At 48.7% G+C, this 14,543-nt stretch overlaps 1 protein-coding gene across 5 annotated transcripts in view; it reads right to left on the bottom strand.

The window, feature by feature from the left end:
* The window catches only part of DMRT1 (doublesex and mab-3 related transcription factor 1), a 113,550-nt gene that overhangs the window by 2,603 nt on the left and 96,404 nt on the right, over positions 1–14,543 (bottom strand). The window contains exon 5 of one of the 5 annotated variants that reach the window (XM_072839500.1): positions 2,440–5,644. The exons of the other annotated variants lie outside the window; for them this stretch is intronic. Coding sequence (XP_072695601.1) covers positions 5,490–5,644 — 155 coding nt within the window. The 3' untranslated portion in view covers positions 2,440–5,489. Of the gene's footprint in view, positions 1–2,439; positions 5,645–14,543 lie in introns of those variants that run through there. 5 annotated transcript variants of the gene reach the window in all.

The following is a 14,543-nucleotide window of genomic DNA, read 5'->3' as shown; positions in this document are numbered from 1 at the left end:
GCCACCTCACACACCTCTTCAAATAAGGAAAGGCATGACCTGCAAACTTAGAAGTCAGTAAATCTGAGAAACAACAATTCAGGCAATTTCCTGACCAGCAATTACCTTTGATACGGATACTATTTGTTTAGTAACTTAAAGAAAAAGCAAGAGTCAAGTGTGAGAGCTTTTTTTAAAGAAATTTTTTTAAAGTAGAACGCTGTTAAATAGTACTTAACAGATGCCAGAAGGTGTATACGTGCGTGTATAAATACATAACAGCAACCAAAAAAAAAAAAAAACCACCCAAAAACCTGGCAACCCATGGCATCTGAAGCCTTCATTTTATTGCAGTTCATAAAGGCTAAATTGGAATTGTTATATGGATTCCAAATTCCTTGCAAATCCAAGATGATTTATGAGTTGTGCTACATGCATAGGATGTTGGAGATACAAAGGAACATCCCAACGCTCTGCCATCTTGGAGGACAAGATGGGTTTCACCAGACACAGAGCTGGAGAGCCACCGAAGAGCCAATGGGAGAGTCCATGAGTTACTCTGTTCACTGGCCCCTACCCCACCTCACACCAGTGACAGAAGTTCCTCTGTCTAGAAGCCATGGGGACAGGAGGGAAGAACATTTACCGCCTACTTCTGGTAGGCAACACTCCCTGGCTGAAGTATGCAATCCTCCAACCATCTACTGACAGAATTACTCTCCCCAGTTGACACAGGGGACCCTTTGGGGCATGTGGCACTGGTCAGCCAGACCCTTGACCCTCAGCCTCATCCACCTTGTACCGTCCCACCCTTGGCCACCACATGTCACATGTAGTCACTGGCTATGGAACCTTCCTAGTACCTGAGTTCAAGGAGGCAAATAAGTGACCCATGTCAGACTAATGCAGCAGCGAGGCGGGAGTGGGTGAGTGCTCCCTGATGTGTGCTGAGCCCCAGGCCTGCCTCCTGCCTTCACGGGACCTAAGGGATGCCCCCCCTCCTTACCCTCGGCCATAAGCACCCCCCACTCCCATTTAGCTGACCTGTGACCCAACACAGTAGAGGCAGGAATTCTGCAAAAGGAAGACAACAGGGGAGGTAATGCAATTCAGATTAAAATAATAGCTGATTTGGCCTCAGTTTGCCTTGTGGGTGTTTTCTTGGAAAGTGTTCCTGAGACTCGAGGTACACAGACACACACAGTGACAGAGAGAGGTCCCCTGCTTCCTTCACGCGTGACAGCGCTCTGGAGAGGATGCAAATACATAAACTCGGCCTGTTTTGGCAAATGCCAGTATTTTTCAGTGTCTCTCCACTCAAACGTACATCTACATCTATGTTGTTTTTACTTTTGTTCAAGGCTTAGTTAGCATCACCTTCAAAAAGTGAGCTGCTGAAGTTAGGGACGGTGTTTGTTGAACTCGGTTTGTGTGCCCTCCCCCTATAGTAGTTACAGTAAACATCGCCTCCGTGTTCAGATCTATTTTACAGCCACCCTTAAAGGTACCCTATCCGTTTTAATGCAGCTTCATTAAATTTTGTTGGGGGATCCCTGGGTGGCGCAGCGGTTTGGCGCCTGCCTTTGGCCCTGGGCGCGATCCTGGAGACCCGGGATCGAATCCCACGTCGGGCTCCCGGTGCATGGAGCCTGCTTCTCCCTCTGCCTGTGTCTCTGCCTCTCTCTCTCTCTGTCTGTGTGTGTGACTATCATAAATAAATAAAACATTAAAAAATTTTTTTGTTGGGGGAAGAGTAATCATTGATCACGGTAAATCATTTGATATCAATTAAACATTCAAAAGTCAGAATTATCCTTTCTGCTTTTCAGGTGGATTCCAATGAGCCTGACACAAGGCTATGTTCCTCCTAATTATTTTGTAAAAATGCTAATGCCCTGTCATAGTCAGTGGGACTGTAGGAAAAGGTACACTGCTAGTAGCACTAGAAATCAGTCTTTCTGGACCACAATCTAGTGACGTGTATTAAGAACGGTAAAAACCGTCCATCCCTCTCTGACTTGGTAATTCCACTTTGGGGAATAAGCCCCAAGAAAGAAAGAATAATTGGCCCAGAGATGCTCAACATACAATTGTTTGCATCCTTGAAGATCTTAGTGCTCTGCTGGGGGCGGGGGGGGGGGGGGGGGGGGGGGACGGATGGAGGGAGGGTCATTCATAGGCAATAAACCAGTCAGGAATCTGCCCTCGCTCCACCTCAGGCAGGCTCCTGGCATTTACAGAAATGGCAGAAATGACTGACTTCTGGAGGCTGAAGTAGAGACTAAAAAGTACGAAACAGAAAAATGTGACCCTTGAAGGGTGCCTAGCTGGCTCAGTGGTTGAGCAACTGCCTTCGGCTCAGGGCCTGATCCTGGGGTCCTGGGATCGAGTCCTGCATCGGGCTCCTCATAGGGAGCCTGCTTCTCTCTCTGCCTGTGTCTCTGCCTCTCTCTGTGTCTCTCATGAATAAATAAATAAAAAATCTTTTTTTTTTTTTTTAAAAAGAGAGAAGTAGGCAAACCTCCTCTGAGGCTGAACCCAGATGGAACCAGCAAGCCCAGTTCGTTTTTTCTCAAGTAGCCGATTTGTCTACAGAAGCTAAAGGGGCTTTTCTTCTACTAGTATCTAAAAACAAACAAAAAAACCTTACACATAATCACTCTTACCAGTGCTGGGGGGCGGATTTTTTTAAAAGATGGTTCCAGCGATACTATCTAACCATCTTACTGGCCCCACCTCCCCGAAACCCACCTCGCTAAAAAACAAAACAAAAACCACTCTAACTGCTAAATCTTTCGACATTGCCAAGACCCCTGACTTTTAACTTGAATGATGTGTTGGAAGTCAGTGGCCTGGAACAAATCATTCTCCTCCAGTGATGTGAGAAAACAGGATATTCATGCTTGAGAAAAATTCTCTTCCTCTCCATGTTAAATACTGTTAGACGCCCACTAAGAAACCATTCACAAATATAAGAACGCAGGGGGCATTCCGCAGTTGCGCGCAGCTCCGCACCTAGACGTGGACGGGAAAACTCGAGTGCTGGCCGCGGGTTTCCCGACTTTGCAGGCCTCCGAGTCTGCCGAAAAGCGAATGAAAATTTCTCAAACGACAACTTTTTCCGCTTCGTGGTAACTGTCTTGTTTGGAAATAAAATCACGTCCAATCAACACCACTTAGCAGACATTTAATGTTTCACAATGGGATTCTTTTCCAGAGCAGAACTGCTGCCCTTCTCACTAACATCTAAAATAATTAGGATTATCGGAGCCGTCCGAAGCTTGGCAGGTTCAGTTTGTACTTTCAAACAGCATTAATTCTTGGCACTCGGAACAAGGGATAAAAGGTAAAGATATGAATGGAGATCTTTATTCAACCCCATCTATCACGGATTAGCTCATTCTTTTCCAGTTCATGCCTGCACTCTAGTTAAGAGCAGGGCTAAGCTGTAACTGATGTAATTAGAAGCCACAAGCTGAAAAAAATAGCCCTTTATTCATCTCCCTGCATTTACTATATATTTGCTTAAAAATTATGTATGTATGTGTGTGTGTATATATATATAATATATATTATATAAAATATATAAAATCTTTGAAACAATTAAATGTATGTTTTTTGGGTTTTGTTTTTTTGTTTTTTGTTTCCATGTACGGGTAATGAAAGGGTAGTGACAAAGCAAGGGCTGGTGAGGATTACGCTCTCCTTGAAAACACATCTTCACGGGCAGCTGGAAAATCTAACACCCATTCTGAGAGGGGCCAGCGCCGGGCTCTGCATGTGCTGGAGGGAAGTGGCCGGGCCGGTAAATGAGGGTCCCTGTGGTGGGGAGCAGGCTCGCAGTGCCTCTCCCCCCACTCGGCCACCACGAGCTGTGCAAGCACCGGCAACGGCCACTTCCAGAAACTAAGTGAGCTCCTGAGAGAAAAGTACGCTTTTTGTGCGCTAGTAACAAACACAGTACCTCTCTCCCTCTCAATTCCGTGTACGACGTGGATACGCAACTCACAAATTACACCAGGACAACGCTTTCGTCCTCAAAATGAGCAGAAGCCCGTCGAGCACCCCGCAGGAGCCTGCTGGAGAGGTCTGCGGCCTGGGAGGCGGACGACATGGGCGCCTGGCCGGGCCTGGCTGTGGCTGCACACCAGCCAGCTCCCCTGCTGCTCCAGGAAATACGGGGTGACACACCACACCCGCTCCCTGACACAGGTCAACACAAAGGCAAGAACATATTTTTGACTGTTTTAATGTAATGCACAAAAAAGGACAAGTGAGAAGGGACGCCCTTCAGACTTCCCCCCAAACCTAGGACCCGGGCAGAATCATCTGAGCCCCCAGCCTGCCCCCTGCATGACACACACTCCTGGACCATGGCATGGAGGCTCCTTAATTACTTCTTATGGGGGACAGTTATAAAATCGACTGGAGTGTCAAGAATAAGCCATGTGCTGTCCTGACAGGTGCTCAGCACCTCTGAGGGCCTCCTGCTCAGCCCCCCTCCAGCCTCCTGCCCAGCAGCAGCAGCAGCTGTGGTGGCTCCCTGACCCCACACTGTCACCATCAGCCGGGGAGACTTCTCTCAGCAACCCCTTCACTCCTGGATAATCTCTGAAGTGAGCAGGTGCACAGGAGGGGTTAACTCATCATGACTGGCCCGGCGGACTTGTCTCACTCATGCAGAGAGGCAGCATGTGGTGATACGCACAATCCAAACACTCACATTTCCTCCCTGTGCTTTAACAAAATATACTCAGTCTTAAAGCCTATACGCGGTGTGACTTTTAATTCTCTCAGGTAACAGCATCCTGAGATAAATCCTCACGATGGCCGACTCTGCTCTACGTGGCCCTCCAGCGAACTAGACACAAAGCTGCCTTATATAGAGGAAATCCCCTATACAACCTGAGGGATGGGATGAGCATGCTTGGCTTTGGTTTCCCCACTGTGACACGAGGCTAACCACAGGCCACCGTGATAATTAGTACCAGTAATTAGCTTCCTTATTCTGTTTGTCTGCAGTCTGTCTCAATGTCTTAAAGTTAGAAGATCCTGGCTTTTGAAGGTACAGGAATTCAATAAGGATTTAGTACGGGGTCTGCTCACACATACATGTGCCCTCCTGGGAATGAGGAACACACTCGTACCTCACTGGGCCTATGGCACAGCCGGGGCATCACAAATTCCTCCCTTGGACAATAGGTCCCTTGTGATAAAAGCTCTGCTTTTTTTCATCTTGGGGGCGGGGGGACGGGGTGTGTAACAGGATGGCTGGTGTCAAATCAAAATCAAACAGCAGAACGTCGGTGGACGTGCTTTATAAACCATACAAAAAAACAGTGTTATCATCTAGTGATCAAGCAAACCATCCCTTCAGACAGTGGTATCCGGAAGCAGGAAGATCTCTTCTGTTGGAGCTTAAATTTGTCCCAAAAGGTGGGAACTCTGGGAAGGAAGGGGCGGAGGTGTCAATGCTCCAAAAGAAGGAGGGGGTCTCACCAGTTCTTGATCTACAGCCACTGGGTACCCGGAGCCCTGAGAATGGAGGCTTGCAGGGGTAGCAGAAGCTGACCCTTGGTCAGAATGCGACAGGACAGAGCCAGGGCCAGCTGGGTAGGCTTTGTTTGGTCAGTTCCACACCCTCTCCGTGCCTCAGTTTCCATGTCTGTAAAATGGGGACAAGGTCGAGCACTTAGGAAAGATGGTTCTACACAAAACGGTGAGGCGGGCCCCATAAAGCCTGATGCCGCTGAAAGGCCCCCATGAAAGTCATATCAAGCGTCACGGTTTGGTGACCACATGTGGGGCCCAGCTACGGCAGCTCCTCAGCGCTGAGCCCAATCCCTTGCACCACCTCCCAGGCCCCGGCCTCCTCCCCACAGCCCTCAGTGGCCAGTTCCCAGAAACTGTGGGCTCTGACATCAGACAGCAGCACCTCAATCAACACTGGAGTCTCTTTAACTGTAAAAGGAGGACAATAATTATGTCTTGTGAAGCTGCTTTGAGGACTGAGAAGGTAGATGACAAAAGAGTTTGCCACCATGAAGACTCTACGTACTGGTTGGTCATCATGACCCCCGCACCCCCACTGAGTCTGCAAACTTGTGCAAAAGCAGCAGCAGCAGGGAGAGTGAGTCTACCATAGCACCAAGAAATTAGCCAGATTTGTATTAACACTGGTTGAGAAAGGAACAAACAAACAAAAAAAGAATTAAGTGACAACACAGCTCAAACGTCCCTGCATGTTCTCAGAAGAGGCTCAATTCTGACATTCAGGGCAAAGGGACACCTACTTCATTCGTCCTTCTTTCCACACCCAGAGACTGACAGTTAAAACAAATCCCAAGTTGAAAGCTGAGCCCGTCAGTTTGTGCTTTCTACAGCATCATGCTTGGCGCCCGAGTTACATGTAACACTTCCCGAGGCTGGGCCAACAGCCCAAAGCCACGGCTGAACCAGCCGAGCCATCAGAGCCTCGTGGCAGAAACAGGAAGTCAGTCTACAAGGTGGAAGACAAACATCTGGGAAATCAGGCCAAGAACGTCTACCGTATATTGGCCGGGTGCAGTGCACACAGTGGGTGCTTCACAATGGATGCGCGTGTGGGGGAAAGACCACGGGATTTAGTCTCGTAAGATGTGCCGTGACCACAGGACAGGGCTCGCCCGCACGCCAGCAGGAGTTGGGAGGACTACGAAGTGCACGGGCTCTACTGAATTCCACCTGTGTCTTTCCTGCACAGACTCCAAGCAAAGCCTGGCCACGGAGGCAGAGAAAAAGCCGCATCCAACACCCGCTGGGACGCACAGTGGAACCGCGATCTCGGCCTGGGCCACGGCCAAGGAGCCTGGCTCCTGGTGAGCACATGGGACCATGTTCCTGGGGGACTCTGGAATGCCTCAGGTCCAGGAGCAGCACCACAATGGGGTGGTCCCACGTGCGGCTGCAGCTGCCAATGGTGTAAACACGTATGGGACAGAACCACAGAAAGTAAAGCAGACCAGGGCAAATGAGGCTCAACGGTCATCTCTGGAGTAGATTTCCCATTTGATCCCGGGATCTGAGAAAACAGGAGGAATCACACCCACAAAGCAGGCTGTACGTGGCATCTGCCACTCTGGAGAACACACTGGAGAACTGGCCTGGCTCTGTCCGATATCCTGCAATGAGAGACAGATTGCAAGTAGTCCTGCGCTTCTCGCTGAGAAGCAGGAAGGGTTACAGAGGTTTCAGCCTTAAAGGGGGGGGGGGGGGGGGGAGAGAGAGAGAGAGAGAGAGAGAGAGAGAGAGATGGAAATGTCAACCTGGAGGGGCTTCTGGTGAAGGCTAAGAAAAAGGATACAAGTTTTGGAGGCAACCCCACAGCCAGGAGGGCAGGTCACAAGAACAGGGAGCGCTGCCTACGAACCCAGCACCCAGAACGAGCTCGATTCTCGACCAATCCACCAGCCAGTGGGCTGCCTTTCACCCTGGAATTCTATCATCTTCCCTAAAACACGCGGTTTCACAAAACGTTTAGGATACGCAGTGTTAGCCGTGTGGTTTTAAAGCAGTTTCTCATTTAGAAGTAGCCTGAGACTTTGCCGTTGAAATGGATAAGGGAAAAAGTTGGCGAGCCACTTCTCCAATAGAACTTGCATACAATCTGCAGCTTGTAATTTAAAAGTAAACACTGTGCCCCCAAAGGATACGCTAGAAGCAGAGTAGAGAATGTTGTCGGGTATATTATTTTATCTTTACCACCCGGGGACTCAAGTCTTCTTTCAAAAAAGCAAATACAAAACTCCCAGTACTGGCTATCATGCTATGCCAACTTTTCGTTCTCCTTTCTAGCTAGCGTTACAGGAAATCTAAGACTAGTAATTATTAATATTTTCCTCTGGTTCAGAATAAGGAAGCAGACGCCAGGACACATCTAAATAAAACATACACCAGATGAAATCAGTCAGGATAGGAAATTCTAGGCATTTCCAGACAGGAGGGTACATGCCTACTCACAGCCACACAAGCTATTTCACCACCTAAATACATCACGGCCATCATCGACGGATAAGGTAAGTTCAGGTTACAAGAATAAGAATACGCTGTTTCGAAATGGTTCACGTTAAGAATGAAGAGAAATAACAAAATAAGAGCACAATGTATCCGTTTTTTTTTTTTCCAAAAGACAATTTCTACAGGGTGCCTAAGACCTCCCCTCCCAAAAAAATCAGTATATATATATCTCTGAAATATTTTTTATGTAAAGCATCATCTTTTCAATTAGCCCCCAAGAAAGGACTTCGACCCTTTTCTGTGTGTCTGGTTCATCTGTGGCTGATTGAGGCTTTCAGGGAATGCACCTTCTTCCCTCCAGGCCACTGTGCTACTTTTGCACTGTTTGAAGAGCGAAGAGCTCACGTTTGGACAAGTATTTTGGTTTGCCTTCCAGAAAAATTTCCTTTCTCTCCTCAACTGCAGCCTGTCTGAAGCCAAAGTTAATGGTGGCTGGTGCTTAGGGCTCCGCAGAATGACCCCCTCCAGCCTCTTTGGGTGAGAAGCTCCCCCACAGGCAAGGCAGGTGCTGGTCACTGAGCCCCGCTCTGATGTGACGAAAACTGATACTGGCAGGTATTTGCCAGCACGTGAGACAAATTTTTACTTCGCTCTTTCTTCCTCTGATCAACAGATTAGTTTCTCTTTCAGGATTTTCATTTTCTTGGGGCACCTGGGTGGCTCAGTGGTTGAGCATCTGCCTTCGGCTCAGGGCGTGATCCTGGAGTCCTAGGATCGAGTCCCGCATCAGGCTCCCTGTGAGGAGCCTGCTTCTTCCTCTGCCTGTGTCTCAGCCTCTCTGTTTTTCTCATGAAAAATAAATAAAATCTTTGAAAAAAGGACTTTAGTTTAGTTTTTAAATTTTTCTTATTGTGGTAAAACACACATGACACAAAACAGATCATTTTAACCATTTTTAAGCATACATTTCGGGGGTGTGTGTGTATTAGGTCTAGACACTGTCATGCACCTGCCATCTCCAGAACGTTTTCATCTTCCCATTCCCACCAAACAAGAACTGTCCTTTCCCTCCTCCCTCAGCCCCTGGGAACCAACCTTCTACATCCTGTCTCTGTGGGTGCGACAACTCCAGGAATCTCACATAAGTACAGTCACCCAGTGTTTGTCATTTTGTGACTGGCTTATTGTAGTACACATCGTCCTCAAGGTCCATCCATGCTGTAGCTTGTGACAGGATTTCCTTCCCTTTGAAGGCTGAAGAATGTCCCACTGTGTGTAGACACCACACTTAGACTATCCATTCATCTATCCATGAGTAGGTGGGCGGTGTCTGCCTCTGGCTACTGTGATTAATGCTGGTGTGATCGGTGGTGTTCCAATATCTGTTATTCAAGACCATATGGCAGTTCTTTGGAGCACATCCCCAGAAGTGGGATTGCTGGATTATAGAGTAATTCTAGATTTAGTTTTTTTTCAGGAACTAAGAGACTGTTTCACACAGCAGCATCCCTACCAGCGACACACAGGGGTTCCAATTTCTCCGCATCCTTGTTAACACTATTTTTTTTTTTTAAATAATAGTCATCCTAATGAGTATTTGGTCTTTTTTTAAAAAAAGAGATTTACTTATTTTATTTTTATTTGTTTTAAAGATTTATTTATTTATTCATGAGAGACTCAGACATAGAGAGAGGCAGAGACACAGGCAGAGGGAGAAGCAGGCTCCCTGAGGGGAGCCTGATGTGAGACTTGATCCCAGGACCCTGGGATCACAACCTGAGCCAAAGGTAGGTGCTCAAACACTGAGCCACTATAGAATAAATCCCTAGATTTACTTATTCTAGAGAAAGAGCAAGCACGAGTGGGAGGGGCAGAGGGAGAGGGAGAAGCAGGCTCCCCACGGAGCAGGGAGCCCGACATGGGGCTTGATCTCAGGACCCTGGGACCACGACCTGAGCTGAAACCAAGTCAGACTGAGCCACCCAGGTGCCCGTGGGATTAATCTCTTCCCTCGATTTCTCCCCACACTTCTTAATGCTTACTGCTCGGTCTCCACTGTATGACCACCAAATTTAACTCAAAGGTTGGCCTCACTGCCCACTTGCTGGGTTCTGCCCGACAAGCTGGTGGCTGTCTTATTCCCAGGCAAGTCTTCCCCAGGTCACCCATGACGTGCTGATCACAGCCCCAGTTGCCCTCGTCTTCCCTCCTCCCCTCGGGAGCACTGGACTTGTGACCTTGTCTCTTCCCTCCACCTTCTACTGTGGCTCTCCTGGCTTTTGCCCCCGTCCATCGCTTCTCTAGCCTCTACCCTAGACTTCCTCCAAACCGCATGACTCGTCACCCCTTGTCACACAAGCTTTATCATCTTCTTGCAAATGACTCCTTCACAATTTATAGCTCTTGCCCTGATTTCTCACAGAGAACTACTTCTGTATTTTGGTACCTGTTGGACATCTCCCATCTGGCTGAGCTTCTTGGACTATAAACTCACTGTGTTTATTTTTGTTATTATTTTTTAAGATTTTATATATTTATTCATGAGAGAGACAGAGAGAGAAGCAGAGACTCAGGCAGAGTGAGAAGCAGGCTCCCTGCAGGGAACCCAATGTGGGACTCGATCCCAGGACCCCAGGATCATGACCTGAGCCAAAGGCAGATGCTCAACCACTGAGCCATCCAAGTGCCCCAAATTCCCTGTGTTTAAAATTAAACCCATTACCTTTCCCTGCAGAGTAAACCCAATCCTCTTCTCTTGGGTCCTGAGCACACTCCCTTCAAGCTCCAAGCCTCAGGATTCTCTTAGGAAATTCCTCCCATCACGTCCCTCCCACCTCCGAGCACTGGCAAGAAGTCCTGCTCACGTGAAGCCCACGGAGCTCTCCTTTCCAGCCCCTATCCCTCCACACCCCAGACTGCATCCCACCCCTCATTCCCTTGTACCTAATCTGCTAGCATCTGGTTGTCCTCTCTCTCTATGCACTTTCTCCTGGATGGCCACGGTACTTCTAGAGGCCTGTCTCTTTTCCTCAATCAACACCTCTCGTGGCATCTGGAAAAGTCCAATCTTGCTGGCCTGGCCTGGACTCTGAGGAGCAACCTGATTTCCCACATCTCCCCTGCTCTTGAACCATGTACCAGACTCAATCCACTCTCTACCCCAGCACAGATCCTGCCTTTGATATGAGCTTGTGCTGATCCCACTGGCCCCCAATCTCCACAGGTCAAACCCAGCTCAACCACTGAGCCACCCTGGTGCCCCTGCCTGTACCTGTGGTACTATAACTTCCACCCTCCTGTCCCTTCCTCCTGCCATCACTGACCTAACAACTCTCCCCACAGAACAGGGTAGAGGGCTCCTGGGTGACTCAGCATCTGACTTGATCTCAGCTCAAGTCCTGATCTCACGGTCATGGGTTTGAGTACCACTTTGGGCTCTGCACTGGGCATGGAGTTTACTAAAAAAAAAAAAAAAAAGAACAGGGTACAGGATCCATGTAATATTTGTCTCTGGGGCCTTTCGGTGGCCACCAGTTAAAAGCCTTACCTCTGGTAAGCCCTCAACAAGTAGTAGTTGATGAACGAGAGAATGAATAGCTCGCTGGTCAAAGCCAGCTGATCTGTTTCCTGGACCCCAACCAATCATGACCAGCACAGGAGACGAGTGTGCATAAGAACAACAGCCGAGGGGCAGCTGTAAGGAAGGGGCAAAAGGAAGGCTGCCAGCCCACATCCAGGAACGGGTAAGGGGCCAGGCGAGCCAGAGCACATTGATAGATGTGACAATGAACCGGAGTCCTCAAGAAAGGTTCAGCATCCTGAAGGCAAAAAGATGAGAATCCACACATAAACCTCCCTGTTGTCAGAGGTAGGAGGCAGGGAACTTTGGCAGTGGCAGGAGAAACGGTCACTCATTCCATTTATATATGAAACAGCTAATTTCAAAGACAGAGAATGAACGAGGCATCATGAAGCTTTTTTTTTTTTTTTTTTTGACAAGAAGGTGGGGAGGGACAGAGGGGGAGGGAGAGAGAGAATCTTAGCAGGTTCCACGCCCAGGAGTCCAATGAGGGGCTCGATCTCACCACCCTGAGATGAGGACCTGAGACGAAATCAAGAGTCAGATGCTCAACCGACTGAGCCACCCAGGCGCCCCTGGCTTTATTTATTTATTTATTTTTAAGATTTTATTGATTTATTCATGAGAGATAGAGAGGCAGAGGCAGAGGGAGAAGCAGACTCCCTGTAGGGGGCCCGATGTGGGACTAGATCCCAGGACCCCAGGTTCACACACTGAGCCAAAGGCAGATGCTCAACCAGTGAGCCACCCAGGGGCCCCCACTTTAGTTTCTTTCACTGCGGCTACTATCCTACAGTTTATCAGTTAATTTCTCTATTGACAGTCATGTTTTGTACAAATGCTGCAGTTTCCTTATATACACTTGCTGGTGTTTTTCTGGGGTGACGCTGCAAAGGGGCATTTCAAAGAAAGCCTGCATCTCAGACTGTATTACATGTCTCCCTCTGAGCCGCCACACTGGGCTGCATGGTTTGCTAATAGATGTACGTGAAAATGCAGCTTTCCCTCAACTCTTGCTAGCATGGGACTATCGACCATCTGTATTTGGGCCAATCTACTGGGTGGACTGGAGTCCAGTGGTGGGCCCCATTTCCATCAGAGAGCCGAACCGCCTCTTGAGGAATTTGGCAGGAGGGGAGGTGCCCTGGTCTAGTGACTGGACCATGCATGAGGCATCGGGCCACTGCATGGTCTTGTCCACCACTGCTCCTTTCCTGTCCCTGCTGGGAGAGGACAAGAGCAGGTACCAGACCCCAGGCCAAGCCCCCCCTGCACAGTCCATTTGTGCCTAACTGCCAGCTTGCACTGGATCCCAGCCAGTGTTCACGTAAGAACACCAGTTCTGGCACAAGCAAAAGTGCATGTAAAGAGCCCAGCAATTCTCATCTCTGTAGCTGCTCTTGTCACTAGAGGACCTGGTCTAAGGAGGTGACCCTACCTGCTTTCTCGCTGACACATTGCAGAAACTGTGCGCTCACTGCAGCTGAAAATAAGCTCTCTCTGTAGGAAAGGCTGTGGATGCTAAGGGGGGGGGGGGGTATCCAGGCCCAAGAGGTCAAGCGGACAAAGGCTGAGGTTTACATGCAAGAGCAGTGGTGGACACTCCGCCAAGAACTGGATTCACAAATGAAGCCCACGAAGATATGGAGGAACCAGCAGTGTTAGGAGACACGCTGTGAAAAACAAGCTGATGTGGTTTCCACTGTGTCATCCTAACATGACACATACACTGTCACAGACACGAAGCCACTTTAGAGAGCCTTACCAAGACGGAGAGATTCCCATTTAGAGGCAGAATGAACTTAGTCTGTTATTGACAAAAACATTAATGTCTCTATTAGGGAAAAAAAAAAAGTACTAATTCCTTGCTTCTGAAGACATCCTGATGTTAAACCACCCAGCTGTTTCGTATACTCCAGTGACTGTGAGCAGGTGCTTAACCCTTTAAAGCCTATGTTAAGAAACTGCAACACAGAATTTTCATCCTAGGAGAGAAGGTACAGGTCACAGAGCTCAACCTTCGAGCTTTAAAGATATGGAAGCTTGGGTAGCCCGGGTGGCTCAGTGGTTAAGTGCCGGCTTCAGCCCAGGGCGTGATCTGGAGACCCTGAATGGAGTCCCACGTCGGGCTCCCTGCATGGAGCCTGGTTCTCCCTCTGCCTGTGTCTCTGCCTCTCTCTCTGTCTCTCATGAATAAATAAATAAAATCTAAAAAAACAAAACAAAACCCCAGTAATTTGTGGAGTATTAAAAAAAATAATAAGTAAGTAAATAAATAAATAAAATAAAGATAGGGAAGCTGAGGCCCCAACGGTGACCTGCCCTCAAAGACAAATGCTGCACGAATCCGGGAGTCAATTGTATCGTGAACCATTTCCTGACGCTCTGGTTTCGAGTCCGAGCAGGACGGGACTCCGTGCAGGTTTCAGTGATGGATGGGTCCTCCCCGCCGGTGCCCCGGTCGGGTGCTCCTGTTAGATGTATCAGGGGCCCTCGATACTGCTGACCGGTAGGTGCTGGAGCCTGCTGGGGTGAATTGGTTCATTTTTCATTGTCTCCATCTCGACTTCACGCAAGGTCATAAGAGGTGGAACCAGGTAATTACTTATCTACCCTGAAAATGCACCTACATGGATGTGCCCAGAGTTGGGCCTTCTCGTGTCTCCACGTGCCTAGGGGGCATGCTGGCGGCGGGAGGTCTATGGGGTACATCCCGCCTTGCTGTCCACCGGCCACTGCTCTCTCCTTGCTTGCTCAGACTGTCATCATTCTCTTATACCGGAGGAGGGGAAAAGCAAGCTTTTACATTAGGAAGGGTCTTTTGTCCTCCCCTCCCTTCCTCTCCTCTCCTGGGGCACAGGCAACTTGGCAAACATAAGGGGTCCTTTGAACCCTCTTTGAACACGTTAGCATCTGGTAGCTCCCAGATTCCCAGAGCTTCTGGCTCTGTGTCAGACTCCCCTACGGGCCCTGCAGTCGAGGCAGAAGT

This window comes from Canis lupus, chromosome 1, assembly GCF_048164855.1.
Source record: "Canis lupus baileyi chromosome 1, mCanLup2.hap1, whole genome shotgun sequence".
NCBI classification, from domain to species: domain Eukaryota; kingdom Metazoa; phylum Chordata; class Mammalia; order Carnivora; family Canidae; genus Canis; species Canis lupus.
The sequence above is the reverse complement of the archived record's forward strand: the minus strand, read 5'-3'. Positions and strand labels throughout refer to the sequence as shown.